The sequence below is a fragment of the Archocentrus centrarchus genome, chromosome 22 (genome assembly GCF_007364275.1).
Source record: "Archocentrus centrarchus isolate MPI-CPG fArcCen1 chromosome 22, fArcCen1, whole genome shotgun sequence".
Lineage (NCBI taxonomy): Eukaryota > Metazoa > Chordata > Actinopteri > Cichliformes > Cichlidae > Archocentrus > Archocentrus centrarchus.
In genome coordinates, this window is record NC_044367.1 from 18,503,712 (window position 1) to 18,521,677 (window position 17,966).

The 17,966-nt window shown below is 40.6% G+C and overlaps 1 protein-coding gene across 1 annotated transcript in view; it reads left to right on the forward strand.

The window, feature by feature from the left end:
• Nucleotides 1-17,966, forward strand: part of fndc3ba (fibronectin type III domain containing 3Ba) — a 63,396-nt gene that overhangs the window by 17,662 nt on the left and 27,768 nt on the right. Inside the window, exons 3-6 of the mRNA XM_030719083.1 lie at nt 2,117-2,193; nt 4,272-4,500; nt 4,653-4,812; nt 5,206-5,336. Coding sequence (XP_030574943.1) covers nt 2,117-2,193; nt 4,272-4,500; nt 4,653-4,812; nt 5,206-5,336 — 597 coding nt within the window. The remainder of the gene's footprint in view (nt 1-2,116; nt 2,194-4,271; nt 4,501-4,652; nt 4,813-5,205; nt 5,337-17,966) is intronic.

Consider the following 17,966-nt stretch of genomic DNA (forward strand, 5'->3'; position numbering starts at 1 on the left):
GGTAAAGCTGGAGGTGAGACCAGAGAATGACGTTACCACAGTGTGATTCAAGGACCACAGTGACTTATTTCTATATTTGCAGACAAACCCAAAGCAACTGAAAGCTTTTCGATGCACACATACAAACGCTTGATTATCTTCGGGTTTTGTGAATGGAAGTCAGTCTAATATTGTATGACTTACAGCTCTGTGTGTGTGTGTGTGTGTGTGTGTGTGTGTGTGTGTGTGTGTGTGTGTGTGTGTGTGTGTGTGTGTGTGTGTGTGTGTGATGGGTAGCAGGACAAAGAGTGTCTTGTATTTTGGCAATGGTTTGGGGGGTTGTTGGGCCTGTTAGGTCCAGTCCTGGGGGCCAGGGATGGGATTGGGGTATGTGTGTGTGTGTGTGTGTGTGTGTGTGTGTGTGTGTGTGTGTCTGTGTGTGTCTGTGTGTGCGCGCGCGCGCGTGTGTGTGTGTGAGCAAAGGAATGCTGCTGTTTGCTGAGTGAAGAGCACAGAGGCAGCAGAGACTGTCCAAACACACGTCTGTTTGCCAAGTGTGTGTGTGTGTGTGTGTGTGTGTGTGTGTGTGTGTGTGTGTGCGTGTGTGTGTGTGCGTGTGTGTGCACGTACGTGTGTCTGACTGTGTGATTGGGCAGTGTGTGAGCAAGTGGGAAAGTGTGCTGTGAACAGTGGTGGAAAGAGGTGTAGAGGAGCTCTGTGTGCGTGGTGTGTGTTTTCTCATGCTATGACCTTCTATTCAATGAAGACTTTCATATCCAGTTCTAGTCTCCGTGGTAGGGGAGCAGACTAGACTGAAAGAGTGCTGTCTCTTCCTACCTGTGACCTACTCACTACACACACACAAATCCACACTGCAGACTTTGCTCAGGTTGTATTTGTATGTGTAGGTGTGTGTTTACTGTACTGTTACCTGTTTGTTTGGCTGATGGGAGGTCAGGAAAGTGGGTTAGTAATGGAGGACGGATATTCCCCCAGTGATTTTTATCACTGGGGGAATATGGAAAGGATAAATTTAGCAAGGATGAAATGAGTAATATTTGAGGGAAGAAACGATGTGAGTAATAACTGAAGCGAGAGAAAGAGGAGGAATCCCTGAAAATAGACTTCGAAGTATGGAGGTAGACAGTTAAGGAGATGAAAAGATGGAAAGAATATCAACATGAAGTGAGTAAGGTCACAGAAGTGAAGGTACAGAAAAAGATGGAGGGAGAGGTTGTTAATGGAAGGAATGTAAGAAAGGAGAGAAGGCAGAAGGGAGTCAGGATGGAGAAAGAGAGGAAATGAGAAAAAGACCTAGGGAGGAATGAAAATAGGAATTCATGAGTTAGTTCACCTAAATCACGATAAATAAAAGCCTCTTTTCTCAGTTATACCAGATATATGGGTTTGTGGAAAAATGACCCTTTAAAGGAGACCAGGTTTTAGAATAGCCAACAAGTATTTAAGTGTTGTCAAGTAGGGCGAAAAATGTGCGTCTTCATACTAGCGTGTGTGTTTAGAGGTAGTGAAGGGCCTCTGTGCAGTGTGATTTATTCTGAGGCCAGGTCTGCTTCCAGCTGTCCCGATGGGGTCCCAATGACTTTAACAGCCGCAGACCTCCATCACAGAAAGACAGAGGAAGAGAGAGACAGAGAGGTTTTGGGGGTGGGAGGAGATGTGGACAGTGGAAAAGTCAACATCATTTTCAGTCTGCTAATTCTATTTAGATTTGCATGCTTCTCCTTCAGTGCAGAGACCTCATTTCTCAGTAAGCAGCCATGTACCGTCATTTGTTATACCTATAATTATCATAATAGTACTGCTGAATAGCCAGAAACAGGGAAAAGGCTTTGCTTACATGTAGATTTATGTGTGAGCTGTCTGAGATTATACAGGCAGATTTGAAAGGAAGAGTCTCTTATTTTAAATGCTTGATTACCTGTATTTCCCATCATCTTTATACTATGGGACAAAGTTACTATACTGGTTAATATACTTGAGAATTAACTTCAATTAGAGGCACTATAAAATAAAACAGCCCAGCCTTCAGTGTATGTGTCTGCTACTCAACAGACAAATGTGAATGAGAATTTATCTAAGCATTAGTTGAGTAAATAATTCCTCTCCTTCCTCACAGGTCCTGCTGAGGTTCCCATGATGTCCCCAAATGGGTCAATCCCTCCCATCCACGTTCCCCCTGGCTACATCTCACAGGTTAGTTTATTTGTGTGTGTGTGTGTGTTTTTTCCTCATTCTGATACTCTTTGATGTATTTTTTTTATGTTTATCGTGTGTTTGGGTTGTGTGGGAGAGTTTGAGTCAAAATAACAGACACAGAGGGAGTCTTATGCAGGCGCACACTCCATGCATGACTGCGCTAAATTAGCCAGTGCTTCTCTTTTCTCCACAAATAAGGGCTTCTTTAAGCAATAAAAATGCAAATATTCCATATATTAATATATTTTAGGGTCATTTTATCCAGTATTTATTTACTTTCCAGTTCACTGGATCAGTCTGCCTGATAACTGTTTTGGCATGCTGGTTCTTGTTGTTTGAAAAATTCCTGTAATGCTGTAAATGGAAATAAATCAAGATCATGTGTTAACAGCAAGAATTAGTTGCATTAGAACCAAAAACTACTTAATATATCATTTGGAAGTTTCTATGGATGACTGGCTGATAGACTTTAAGCATCTTTTGCATGTACAGTGTTTGTAGAGCAGCTATCTGAAGTGGTCATCAGTAAAGAATTCAGAAAGCATTTTTTTTTTTTAGCTTGTACACAAACAACATGAAAATAAAGTCAGAGATGTCATACTTAATACTACCAGCCACACCGGTCTTCAGCACCAACAGAGCATCAAGCAGTATTGTGCTGGATTTGGGGTGTTAGATTCAATTATGATTTGAGTCCTCTAAGTACTTTCTCTATTAGATAACCCCACAAGGACAATGAGAAAAGGAGGTGAAAAGGAAGTCAACAGACTGTCCTCACAAGTAGATTTTTACAAATCCTGTGGGTTGCCTGTTTGCGAGATTGTGCTCTTACCCAGTGGAAGTCAGGTCATTGGCTCACTGTGGGTGTGTGGTTGTGTGTGAGTAGGGACTGAGCCAAGCCTGAGCGGGAAACAGTGTCACTGTTAGACAAACAAGCATGATACGGGAGACAGGCATTCATTGGATAGATTTTTGGGGGGGTGAGGGCTGGAAGAAGGGGTGAATGGAGAAAGAGCACTGCTATCGTGGATAGTAGTGTGTTGACGATTTTGTGTCTGTGTGTGTGTGCCCATATGTGTCCTCTGGGGTTTTCACTAATGCCTGCATTGTGATCGCATGTGTTTTTGTGGGCACTTCATATTTGGAATGTGTGAGTCCTTGCCAATAGATGTGTGTGTGCATGTAGGCCTGGTTCTGCATACTCCTGCAGAGACTTTGCCCTTGTTTTCCTGTAAACACTTTTTTCTAGCGCAACAGAGGGGATGAGAGGGCAGAGAGCGGGCCTCCTCTTCCTCCTGCTCCTCTTATTTTTCTCACATTGGATTAGTTTTGTAACCCTCTTCCTCCCCTCCTGATCCTCTTTCATTCTCTACCATCTTTCTTTGTGTGGTGTCTGTTGCTTCTCAGTTTGTGCTGGGAATTCAGGGTGGTGCTATTTGGTGCATGTGTGTGTGAGACAGTGTGTGTTGTTGTTGTTAGGGACCAGCAGATGACTTCCCCTCTCTGCAGGGAGTGTGTTTGCTCTCTTCTTGGAATGCAGGCCTGTGAAAGTGTCTGGTTGGAATGTGTGTCTGTATCTGTGAAAATGAATACATGAATGGAATCCATGCTAATTTCAGGAAGTTCTTTGAAGCTTTGTATCAGTAAACTCTGCAAACCATCCGAGGAGACACTACACCACTTGTTATTCATTGCTTTAAGGGACTCCACTTCCTGTTGGTACACTCTCAGCTGTCAAATAAATTATGCAATTAATTCTTTTATTAAATATCCACCATTTAACTGACAGAGCACCTGCTCTTGTAAAATAATGGGCAGTGAAGTACTCTTGGGATGATGGGCAATTCGCTCAGTTCTCTGAATCACTTGAATTAAATTAAAGCCGACACTATCTGGGGGAACCTTTACTCAGCTGTATATAAAGCAGTCACAGGCAGTGTGCATGATTTGTGCGTACTATAATTCAGATTTCTCAAACACGTTCCCCCACACTCAGATATTTCTTACAGGGCTTTTTAAAATTACATTTTTAAGCTCTGTGAATCAATGCTTTGCATTTCTCCTCTTTCCCACAGGTGCTGGAGGACACCACAGGGGTCCGCCGAGTGGTGGTGACCCCCCAGTCTCCGGAGTGCTACCCTCCCTCCTACTCTCCAGCTCTCTCACCCACACATCACCTGCCCCCATACTTGGCTCACCCTCACTTCATCCCCAACTCTCACTCTTTCTATCCTCCTGTCAGTCCCGGGGAGCTACCTCCCCATCAGTACTACCAGCACCACCTTCCCCCCATGTACGATCCAGGTACTCATGCTGACTGAGCACAGACCAGCTCCAAAAACAAATAAGATTGCTGATTTTCTGTTGAGTTAAAATTCAGTGATGAATATGCACCACCGAATTTGCACAGTACAGAATTTAACATGAAATATTTTCTCCGCTCTCCTCCCTTGCAGAAATCATCCCAGTATATGGGATGTCGAACTTCATAGGCAGAGAGGATACATACAGTAAGCCACAACCCAAAAAGTTAAAGGAACAGAGACAGAATCGAGTCAGTTCTCCTCCCTCCGCTCCCTATAAGGGCAGCCTTGGGCCAGCACACAATGGATACAGGTGATCACCAAGCTTCTAGGGTTATGAAATGGGCTTTAAGATTAGCCAACTCATTAAAGGATAGACCTCTGATGGGATGATGCTAATGCTAATGCTAACGATGCTTATTTCTTTAATTGGTCATGCCATAGATTAAGAATGGACCTGTTTTTACACATAAACTTCATCCCTGAAATAAACATAATCAATAAATGTATTGCATTGGAAAAACTTTTTTTTTTTAAATTTCCACAGCAAATTCCTACATTTATTTTTGATAGTGTTTGTATTGAAGTGAAATGAGAGTAGTGGTCACTGCAGTTCTTGGTCACAACTGAGGTCTATATAACATGCATTTAGTTTTTGTTCTGTGTAAATACAATAATTTCTGTTATGACTTTCTTTCTGATCCAGCAACAAACCACACACCCCAACGCTTGGGTCAGCTGTGTCCGGGGGCGTAGTTAGCAGTCCGGGTGGGAAGAAGCCAGAGAGACGGCTCCGCAGCAGTCCGCGAAACAGTGAACCAGACACACACACACAAGGTAGGACTCACTCAAACACAAAGCAGTGAGAGAGACTAGTATGCACTATGAGTTAATACTTTTCTGTCCTGAACGTATATACTGATATAGTTGTGTTTGTTTTAAATAGAAAAAAAATAACACCTTACTTCACTGAGTAAGTCACATTAAACACAGATGCTGACATAAATGGATGCTGACACAAACCCGCATCAGTCACACACAGGCAAGCGCAAAAGAGCCAATTCAAAGTATCATATTTCATATGTGTCTACTTCTTACAAAAAATGCCAGCCCCCAAACCAACAGAGAGAAGAGAGTCTCCATCTGAGCATTTTTGAATTTTAAATATCTGCTTGTCAGATAACATGACTGCAGTCTCTTTATTTGCCAAATAATAGAGATGTGACAATGCAACAAAAATCATCTTTTATATGTGAATAATTTGTGTTCTCACTGACATTTCTGTCTGGCTCTGTGTGACTCACTTTGTCCTCTTTAACCTCAGTGCCTCTTTGCATTAAAGTAAACCAAATAAAATGACCATTGCTCCTTTCTTTCGATCACTGTATTTTTTTTTTTTTTGGTCACACAGAAAGAAATGAATAGATGAATGCAGCCTCACTGAGGTGAAGGGATGGGGGTGTGAGTGGGAAGGAGGAGAAAGGGGATAAGGGTTGTCTGGGCAGCACATAGCTGAACCTGTCCCTGAGTGCTATCATTTTACCCTTGCTACAATACCGGCCTTGTTGGTGAAGGCTTAGCCACTGGCGGGGGGGGGGGGGGGGGGGGTACATTGGTTGAGAGAGGGGTGAGAAAGATGCAGGAGGGGGGAGTCACATACCTGTAGAGTCCTGCTTGAGATGAAGGAAACCTTTGAGCACTGAGATTTAGATACTGCAGCTTAGCTTTATCACTCAGACACACATGAAGTTCAACACATGTGGAAAGACATTCAGGCACACATACAGTTCTTCTTTGATGACAGGTCCTTTGACACATAAGATGAATGTCTGAGTTTTTGTAAAAAAAAAAAAAAAAAAAAAAAAAGGGTAAACACACACACAACACACAGGGATGTCTATGAAGGTGATGACAGAAAACATAAAATGACATAAATTCACTGACTGTACTTGTCAGGCTCTTCTTTTAAATTTACCCTCCCCATAAAACTTTGGCTTAGTCACTCACAGCATGGTGCAGGATCACAGGGATCTTTCATCTGGCTTTGGTGTGGATATACTGATCTGGCACAACATTAAAACCACTTGTCCAACATTATGTGGGTTTCTTTTGTGACGGCAAAACAGCTCTGGCCTGTCAGGGAGTGAACACTGGCCCTCGGGGTGGGAGATGTTGCCTGCAGACACTTTGGATAGATTGAGCATGTGTGGGATTCGACCAATCAGACTGGGAATTGGTGGAGTTTGGAGGCTGGGCCAACGTCTTGAACCCTCTGCAGTGTCCTGCTAGAGTGGTAACTACCATTAGTTAGTACTTTAACCCCTTAACTGGCAGCAAAAAAATCACCTGACAAAAACTACATAACGCCTTCTGGTTATTATTGGCTCTGAACAACCCATTTCATAGCCTATTAATCGGCTGCGTCTGGTCCGCGGGCCGAATGAACTGCATTTATATGGCAGGCTAGACCCGCCCATTTTGACTGACACCTCATTCGGCCAATCATGTTAAGAAATGGGTTTCCCAGAGCCAATAATACTCAGAGGGCGTCACGTAGCTTTGTCAGGTGATTTGGTGCAGCCAGTTACATGATTGGCCGAATGACGTGTCAATAAAAATGGGAGGGTCTAGCCTGCCATATAAAAGGGACTACAAACGGCCCGTCACCGGGCCCTTGCCAGTTAAGGGGCTACTAACCATTGGTCTGCAGCAATGTTTAGGAAGGTGGTATCTTTTTAGTAATGATGCCAAGAATGAACATTTACCATCAGAATAATGCATTGTAATGCAATATTGCAGTGTACTTTATGCGACATATCAGGTGCTGTAATATTGTGCTTGATCAGTACAGGTGTGTTTCCCCAAACTCTGGTTTTATACGCCCATATTTTTGAGAGATCGGTCCCAGAGTTCTTTTTCCACATCCACACAATGTAGGTGATTCGATTTTTGTTTTTTCTGCTCACAGCATTGAAAAATTATGTTTGAAAAATACAACAGCGTCAACTCCATCCAGGAAAATTGCCTTAGTCACTCTAAAAAATCCACATAACACAATCAAAAGTTTACACTGGTGTTATTTTGCATGGAAAGTATTTCCTTTCTGAAATTGTTCAGAACATATTAGTTATTATAATAATTTAAATTAGTGATGATACTGAATGTTTTTTTTTCTATTTTTCTATTGTTCTTTAAGTTGTAGCCTTTCTTTTCACAGCACTTCCTGTGGATAGGTCAGATTAACTGGGCTATTGCTCCTGAAAAAAATGCTGTTCATTTTTTTAAAGTAAGTTTTCAGTGTTTTGGGCATCAGAAGTAGAATTTCACCTCTGTTGTGTGGTGGTGGAGGCAAAAATCAGACAGTTATTTAAAAAAAAAATTTAAAAATCAAGTATAAACAAGCCCATTTGTTTGACAAGAAGCAACAAAAGGTAAGTTATAAAATATGCTTTGTGGGAATCAAAATGACCATTTAGGTACATCTAATGGGACATTTGATCACACACACAGGGAATCAACTAAAATGAGCCACAGGATGAAAAGGGAAGTGAGATCAACATCTCATCTTATGGGATTCATAGTTTCATGTGGCACATAGTGTAGTACTCAAGCATCCATAACACACTTGACAGATAGGAGCAGGTCAGCGTGTCATTTGTTGTTTGGTCTACCAGGGTCTCAGTACAGGGCTGGAGATCAGGCTGAGTCAGCTGGATATATCACACAACACACACACAGACACACACACACACACACACACACAAACACACACACACACAAGGACACACATATGCTCAAACACCCCGTGACTGGGCTTCCTGTAAAACAATCAGAGCATGAGACTCCAGAGGATAGGGGGGCAAACGAGAGAGAAGGGGTGGAATGCTGGATTTGAAGGACAGATGAGAGAGGACAGAGATGGATGCAAGGTTAGAAGGGATGAAAAAAAGTGAACCAGAATTTCTTTATCGCAGAGATGGAAAGACAGAGAGGCACAGAGTTAAAGAGCAGAGTACAAACATTCCGACAAAGTTGCTGCTTGGCCCGACGCATCCAAGTGGAGTCCAACCCAGAATACCACACACACATACACACCACACACAGCCGCCTACGCTTTGCCCTTGATGCCCTTTCTTTATATATGTGTGTGTGTGTGTGTGTGTGTGTGTGGCTGTTGCCCCAGTGCCAGCAAAGCAGCAGTCTTACTTGGCCAGCAGAGCATCCATTCTCTAGTAAAAACAGCTCTACAGGGCCTTTTCCTCAGAACTGAGCTGCTTGCTGAGCAGAAACAGATGTGGGCTCCGTCCCTTCTGTTCCTCCATCTTGCTTCTGCATCATCACCACCGCAGATCCTGTCTCTCACTCAAAAAAAACTGGGAATTCAGCAGAAACAGATGGACCAGCTCTCTCAGCTCCTCCATCTTTGATTCAATGTCACTGCCAAGCACTGTGAAGGCAGGAGAAACCAGATGTGTGCAGTGGTTGCTTTGTCCACTATGTTGGCTCTCTGAATGAGGTGTGGAAAATAAGAAGGGTCATAGTTATAGGTGTGGAAGTGGTCTGTTATGTCATGGTATGAGAGGTGTGGAAACCCACCTGCTTTATCATATAGATTATATAGATCTTTTTTTTCCCCACTTTCAAAATAAATTTTCCTGAAATACATTTTGATTGACTTTGGAATTAGTTTGTTTTCATGGCACAGTTATCCTAACAAAAATGAGATTACTGGAGATTTTTATAGACTGCCAATTATTACAATGTTCCAAAAAAGATGTATTGAAAGAACAAAAACATAACTATAATTCAATGTTCTGCCATTTCTTTGCTTCAGACTTGAAGAATTGAAAAATATTTTCCTTGCATGTTATACTTATTTTTTTTTTTTTGCATACATTTTTAATAATCATGTTGTATAAGTATCAACAATAGTGGCTGAGATTTACCACAGTAGTCTGCATTTTATTTCACTTTACCTTCACATATTACTGCCTCGACCCATTCAAAGTATTACTGTTTTTAACTAAATTGCACAAGAAATTGCAATTATAGGATAATTTAAATCATTTAGTGCAAGAAGCACCAGTAGAGGGATTTGGCAGATTTTTACCCTGGATGCCCTTTGTGATGCAACCCCTAAGAGATCTGTGTCTCTGCCTGGGCTTGAACCAGGAATCTTTTGCTTGTTAGACAAATATAAACCAGTACACTATGGAGCCATCCTACTAATTAAGTTAAAAAGCAATGAGTTTCACAGGAATGGCACTGGTAAAACAAGGCTTTTAAAAGAAGCATGCAGTGCAAGGTTTTGTAAGGTTTCATTATCACATATGTCTTTTGACTGGGTCCAGTCATGAATCAGCAATTATGTGTATTAGCTATCTGACTCCTTTTAGCTCCTGCTGTGACTGCAGAAACAGGCCTGAAAATGTGTGAACACACTCCCGCCCTTCCCTTACTGGATTGTTTTTGTGAATCGCCATGGTGATAATCTCAGGCCCCCACCCTCCCACAGGCAAACTCCTACCCCTTCCCACAAACCCAAATACGGCCATGTTTGTAGGGCAAGATAGCAAGATGGAGGCCAGTTAGGTGGAAGAGAAGGTGAAAGTTGAGAGAATAAAAACAAAAAGCATAAAAAACGAGTGAGGTGAAAAATAACATAAACGTGGGTATAAAAGAGTCAAAGTGGGACATGTACAGAAAACAGAAAGGGAACGGGATGGCTTTACCAGCAGAGGAATGTCTTTCCCGCTGATATCGTGTAACAGGACTAGTGGGATTAGAAGGGGAGGGTGTTCTCGTCAGTCACAATGGGTTCACCAGGCATTTTACCATCCAGCTGAATGAACCTTGGGTTACAAGCAACAAACTGTAGCACCTAGTGATTCTACATTAACTAGAACTTTTACATAAAATCCTAAACCCTGTCTGCTGCTTAGAAAAAACAAAAATTATTGTTGACTTAAACACACCAAGTAACTGAATATCACTGCTTTACATTTTGTATCACTCAGCTGACCTTTATACCATTTTACTGGAAGCTTACAACATGTTCATCAAAGCCAAAAAGTCAGGGTATAAAACAGTAATCCCTGTAGGGTGGAAAACAACTTTGAGATGTGAAAGATGATGCTCATTTTGTGAAATGCACCAACACCTTGCAAGCAAGGTTGGTTTGCAAACACAGAGACTGTCTGGCTACACCACGCAGACACAGTAACCTGCTATTTAGTGCTTAATAACATACAAGCTCTACATCTCACCCACCAAAACTGAAGACCAGACCAAACCAGAGTAGAAGTAATTGTTAGTACAATTAACCACTCATAAGACAAATGCACTCAAAAAGGCACAGACACTATAAACACTGTCAAGATGTCCTATTCAGTGAGTGAAATTTTGCACAAATGCATGTGTAGTTAGAAGACAGCTGGCAGCTACAACCTCCTGTGTTGGCATCCACTTCTTTGTCAAAGCAGGCATGCCCCTAATAGTGCAAACTTGTTAACTTAAAAAATGTGTACCCACGGGTATGTTTCATCAACTTGACATAAAATGCACGAAAAGGGAAATTTGAAACATGGGATCATTTTAATGTTTCACTTTTAACAACATTTCATTTTTGCAATTCATACATGTGAAAGATGTGTATAATTCACAAATGGATTTGCATTTAGTGAGTTTTTTTTTTTTTTTTGTGGAAATGGATGAGGCCAATATTTTCAGTTTGTTTACAGAAATTGATGTTGGGAAATGAGCTGCAAAAGAAATCAAATTAAAGTGAAAATATATAAATGTTTGGTACTGGTGCATGGACAGCTACCACCTTGCTTATTATTGTATTTACTGGTGTCAACACTTGTATGCATAGTGAGTAAAGACAATTTTTGTCATTGCTAAAAGCAGCCTGACAGCAGCCTAACACATTTAAATTTAAATTGAGGTATTTCTATTTAATTTACCTTCGCAGAAGGGTGGGCATTGCGTTGAGCAGTCTCTAACTCTCCCTTCCTGCATCTATCTACTGTACTGTCACTTTGTGGTTGTTGTTGTTGTTGTTTTTAGTCTCTGCTCAGCTGTTTGTTAGTCTTTTTGCCACTGTTCCTCTTTTTAACCAGCCCTGCTATCTGTGGATTGTGTATTTCCCTCCCACTGTCTGCCAGTCTGCGCTCACACTCTCAAAAATTATTATTTTTTTTGGCTGAGCAGGGTCGAATGGGGTCAGGGTTCTGAGAAACGCATCCCCATAATCCCTCGCTGCCTGGCCAGGTTACTTTGTCGTTCACAGCACGTACACTCTTATATAAACACATGTGCATGCATGTGCAAACGGTATGAAAAACGTGGAGAGACTTTTTGCGACAGCCGGCAGTTGAAGCCCTCATCTTGCTCCTAAGTGAGAGGGTTGCAGTGGACAAGGTCTCTACGCCACGTTTGCATGCATGCATAAAACCTGATTATTGAGAGAGAGCAGGTTAGATAAGGGAGTCAAAGTTATATATGTTTGTACTGCAACTTCTGTATAAAGTTGACTTTAGATTCCAATATTTGGGACATATGAGCTTTTATACATTATTCTTTTGCTCTGACATGCTACCATAAATGCTTTGTATAGACTTTATCATGCACATTCACCCTTTTTAAACCTGGACCAAGAAATCAGGTTGCTTCTGCAGAAATCCAACTGTAGCAACTAGATTCTTCCAACCACTTATCCTATTTATATTTATGTGAAGTCCATTGTTCAGGCTACTGGAGAAAGATAGTCATAATCAAGATTTTTATTCGCAAGTCTGTCTCTTCTTCTGCTTTGGTAATTGATATTTGAATGTACTTTCTTTTCTTTCCACTTCTCTTACTTGCTCTTTAATCTTTTACTCTCCTAATATTCCACATTACTTTGTACCCAGTCCCTCTCTCCCTCTGTCCTCTTCTAATCCCTTTGATAAACTATAAGGGCCCTGGCCATGAGAACCAAACCTTCACCATGACAACCACAATTTCAGGCATATCCCAACAACTTCTTCACTGTTTGTGTGTGTGTGTGTTTATGTGTGTTAGTGTGTGTAGCCCAGCTGTTGAACAGATGGAATGCTTGCTATGCACCAGATGATAATAGTGTGGAATCTGAGGTCTGTGCCCCTCTCTACCTCTATTTGGCTCTTTCCTCTCTGCTCTCAATTCCGACTCCACTCCGTCCCCTTTGTTCTTTCTCCACACCTCTCCTTCTTTACCCTTACAGATGAGTGTCCATCACTTTGCTTTGTTCTCCCTGATTAGAGGCTTCTAAAGATGGGTATCATATCCCACTTTGTTCCTTTAGGGCGACACACCACATGCACCCTGTGGCCCAGTATGTGTGTGTGGAGTGGGGGCTGAGTGAGCGGTCGTTGCCACATTTTTCAAATTTTTTTCTCCAGGCCTTAAAGGTCTTTTTCTGTCCCAGCGCAGACAGACGGTGTCTATGAACCACAGGCCGTCATGCAGGAGGAATGCAACCTCCTCAATGTCAAAGTGACGCACGTTTTACTGAAGCACTCTTTCTAATTTTGAAGTCTGTAGGTGTGTAACATTTAAAAGAAAATGCTGTAAACAAGATCGTTTTTTTGGGCTGGAATGAGGGAGCAAGCACAGAAGAATTTAGAGAGCAAAGACAGGAATGAAAGAGTCAGAGACAGAGTGAAGCTCTGTGTTCTTCCAAATATCTTTTCCTTCGTTGTTCCATTAAATAGAATTGCAGAGTTGTTTCAGGTGTGCAGCGTTTGGGAAGTCCCATTTATTTTCCATTCAGAGAAATACATAAAAATACACGGCATCTTGGAAGATAAGTCAACTATGACTTCAACTCATTTAAGAAAGTAACATCCAGTCATGAAGCTTGCAATTATGTAGTGGGATTTGCTAACAGTAATCTGAAGCTTTGTTAGTTAGAATAAAAGGAGGAGACTAACCAAGTGTTTACACCAATTCCATGGAAGACCCGAGGAATAAGTGGGAATTCTGGTGGTCATTTTCTCAGACTGGCTGTTTTCTCTCCTGTGTTTATGACTTAACAGATGGAAAAAAAATCTTTCTAAGTTAAAATTGTTTTCTGTTCTTCAAACGAATTTTCTCCAGTTCTTCAGTGTTTCTAGTAAACTGCAGTTGCTGTTGTGGCAGAAAGACATGTTGCACCATGAGTGAAGGTATGTGAGTGGTTATTAGGCTCCCTAAGAGGCATATTGCTACTCATCTGAAAGAAAATATCATTATCTTTTGCCTGTTTCACAAATCCAAACAAGACAAAATATCCTGGTAAGACTTGTTTTAACTATTCTTATTAATTAAGGAGAAAAAATATTCAGATTGGACCTAAAAAAAAATGCCTGACCACAATTGATTCTTTTAATAACTAGTTTCTCATTTCTTCTGTAGAATAGCCATAAATACTTGGGTGTTTCTTCTTGTCATCCAAGGAACTGAAGTGGCACAAAATAACACCAAATGTGTAATTAAAAATAGTGAAAAATAATCTAGTATAGGGTGTCAAACATAAGGCCCAGGGACCAGAATCAGCCCACTGGACAGCTTTGGAAAATGTAAAAGAGGGCAAACATTTTGGACTGTAAACAGTATTTTCCCTACTGATAAAGACCTCCCCTATGGCCATTCATACCACACCAGAGTAATTAAGTAGTAAATAAACCATTAAATGACAGAAATCTTCCCAATAGAAATGTCAGTTTTTTACAATGGGTCCACAGTCAAAAAAATTTAAGTCCAAAGAGACATGCTGACAGATATATTTCATTTACTACAGCAGCATTTCTTTGTCATGTAGAAAAAAACCTTAACTCCACTGACAGGGGAGTTTCTTTGTTCCAGCCCACTTAAGATCAAATTGGGCTGTTTGTGGCCCAATATGTGACCCAAATGAGTTTGATACCCCTGATTCAGTAGTATTTTTAAATGATCTCAGTGACTCTCATGTTTCTGTTTTATGTTAGGGAACACTGAAGACACCATAAAAAAATTATTTGGATATGAAGATGTCTGTGACTGTGACTATTATTTGGTCAAAATTATAGTAAAATAGTAATAGTGGAGTAAAATTAAATAAATACATAGACTACATACTTATATAGTATATTTTTGTAACTTTTGTGAAAAGCCAGGCTGGATTTGTAAGTGACTCATACTATATTTATACAACTGTTGGGATCAGTGGTGTGCATCTACTCTGCACCTACTGATGATGTCAGGATAGTTTTTGTAATCCTTGCCTCACATCATTCTAAGCCTTTACCTCTCTTTCCACTTTCATCCCTCCATTTGTCCTCCTCTCTGTTGATCCCTAGCTCGCTCTTTGTCTCGCAATTTCCTTGTGTTTTTATACCTAATCTCTTACCCAGACTCATCTTGCATGTCCTCTCCCCTCTCTTTGCACTCTGTCCTTTAATGTCTCTCTTTCTTCCTCTAAATTCCCCCCTCGCCCCCCCCCCCCCAATCATTCTCCCTCATTCCTCTTCTTCCTGCTGTCCGTTGCGCTCCCTCGCTCTGTCTGGCTGTTCTCAGTAATCAAACACAGTTGGTCAGACACAGACGGGATGTGAGGTCAGACGAGAATAGGAAGTGATGGTGCGTGGGCAGCACCAAAAACAGAAGAGGGAGGAACATTGAGGACGCAGGAACGTGTGGAGTAACACCAAGAAGAGGTTCAGTTTCAGATTTCAGCCGTCAGCATCATCTCGTGGTTCATCTCTGTATTAAACATTTAAGCAGATGGACTCACCAATCACAGTGAGTCATAACAATCAAGGGTGAAGTAAAGCAGTAGTGCTTTTCAAACTTTGTTGCTCGTCTCCTGAAATATTAAATAAGTGCCCTTCTTACAAGCTGAACACTACTACACACTACTAATATCAAATTTGTTGCCTTTGTTGAGATAGAGATCACCACTTTTTAACTTGGTGCTCTTGGCTGCATGAGACAATTACTGTCAATGTGGGACAACACTACTGAGCAGGCCATATTCTTTTCCTTTTTCACTCAGTGACTGGTCTAACAAGCTGGGTCAGCCTCTTGTTTGATGGAGCTGTTCATGTCTAGAGCTGTGCTATAATTCCATAAAAGATAAAAAAGTTCAGTTTTGTCCAAATGAAAGAATAAGTGTAATATATATATATATATATATATATATATATATATATATATATATATATATATATATATATATATATATATATATATATATATATATATATAAAAAGAGCACTAATGAGCTGAACAGTGATGGAGAATGTGTTTTTCACCTGTTGAACTCTACCTATGCTGCCAGCCCCATGTAGAAACAGTAGCTTAACCCCCACCAGCACCCCACCCCACCCATCAGCAATCTCCTGTAACCTAATACTCACACACACACACACACACACACACACACACACACACACAGTTTCTCTTTTGCACTTTCTTTTTTTTCCTCACACACAGAGAGGGCAAGTAGAGGTTGTGCTTCCATGACATCACTGTTGCCATGACTCATAAGTGTACCCCCAGGCACATTAAGGTGCTCTTCTCCATAACCCGTCAGAAGGACTGACATATATACACACACGTACATACCCACTTCATGATTCATCACCTGTGCCAAATATACATTGATCTTTGAAACAAACTGCTTTTTACACAAATATACTGTACGTGTGTATGTCTTTATTCATGTGCATGCATGCTTGCAGGTTTGATAGTCTCCTCACTCCGGTAACCCATGCATCAATCAGACTTAGTTTCATGCAGGTCTTGTTGCTTACCTTCACGTGTAGATTCATAGACACATCCTGTGGGATCTTGAGTGGCCAGACTCAGATGGAGAAAGCAGATCCCCTTCAGTCAGGAAAAACTTCAACTTCAGGGATCACACTGGGTGGGGGTGGGTGACAGTGATGGGGAGCGGGAAGTTCCCACACATGTGTACACACAGTCAGTTGCTCTCACCCTCATAACAACCTAGAGCATCTACTAAATCACCTTTACATGTGTGGACCAGTGTACCCATGACACACTCAGATGGCATAGGAAAAATAACAGCCCATCTCACACTGTATAATGGTAGTTTTTTGCATACTAAGTAACCTTTATGGTCTTGTGGGTTGCAAATAATATTATTATTATTTTGTCATCAACTGATTATATTTTTTGTTAAAGAATTCATTTAAAAAAAGGTCAGAAAATATTGAACAATGTCTTGCACGGTCTTTTAGAGCCAGCTTCATATTACAGTTCAAAATACAAAGAGCTTTGATTTATCAGGAAATTAAACAGAGAAGAACTGCAAAAGCTCAGTTTGGATACATGGGAAATGTGCTTTTGGCGTTTTACTTAATAAATGACTTCATGAAAATTTGATTGTCAAAATAGCTATGTACAAACTCTGTATTTGTAAACTAAGTGGTGGTTTCAGAATTCCTTTTCACGTCTATGTTACATGATAATAAGCAGCAGTGTTTTCATAGAGATGAATGCCCTTTTTATACTATGTTATTAAGTGTATGTAGTCATTATTTTTATTCTCGATGTACAAAAGAGGTCACATTTACTTCTCAACACAAGTGTCTGCTACTGATGCCCCCCCAAAAGAATCAGTGTTTTTTTAAAGACATATCCATATATGTCAATTGACAGCTATATCTGACCTGTTTTACAAAATGCATGAAATGCAGTCATCACATACACATGTATTTAGTATAAGTCACATAAAGTCAACAAGCTGGGCTACAACAACAACTACATTAATGCCAGACATTCCTGTGAACAATTACTCACAGATGTAGGTGTAGTTGATTGAAAATGATGGATCACAGTGATTATAATTATTATTTTTATGAACTGTTAATGCCAAAGATCATCAACAGTTTCTATGTAGAGAGCAGAATAGTTATTGTGGGATATGAGTCATATTTATTTATTTATGTGTTTATTTTGGTGATCCCCATATTTTTGTCATAGGTCAGGAATTCATGACTAAAGCTTTCTGTGGAATCCATTTAGTGTTTTTTTTTTTCCTTTTGTTCTTTCCAATTGCTGTGTTTGTAACAACTTGCAATGAAATAGACATTTATTGAAGAAACAATTGTTCCATAACACACCATTAGGCAACAGAATTTCTAAAGAACTGATGTGTTTTTACTGTATTTTAGGGCTATTTTTGTTCAGTATTTCCACAGATGGTTGGATTACTTGCTGGATTGAAAATGTCACAGACAACATTAGGGCTGATTAGGGAATGCAGATGCATTTTGATGACTTTTTCAACCTTAGTTCCACAGTTTAAATGCAAACCTTGGCTGACCTTGTGTAATAATGAGCCCTAGATTTCTATGGCAGTAACTTGTGGGAACTGAAAACGTTCTCCTTGTCAGTCAGCAGCTGTGCTTTCAACAATGCTGCCAACGTGATCTGTTTTGAAAGTTAGAATGGTGGATA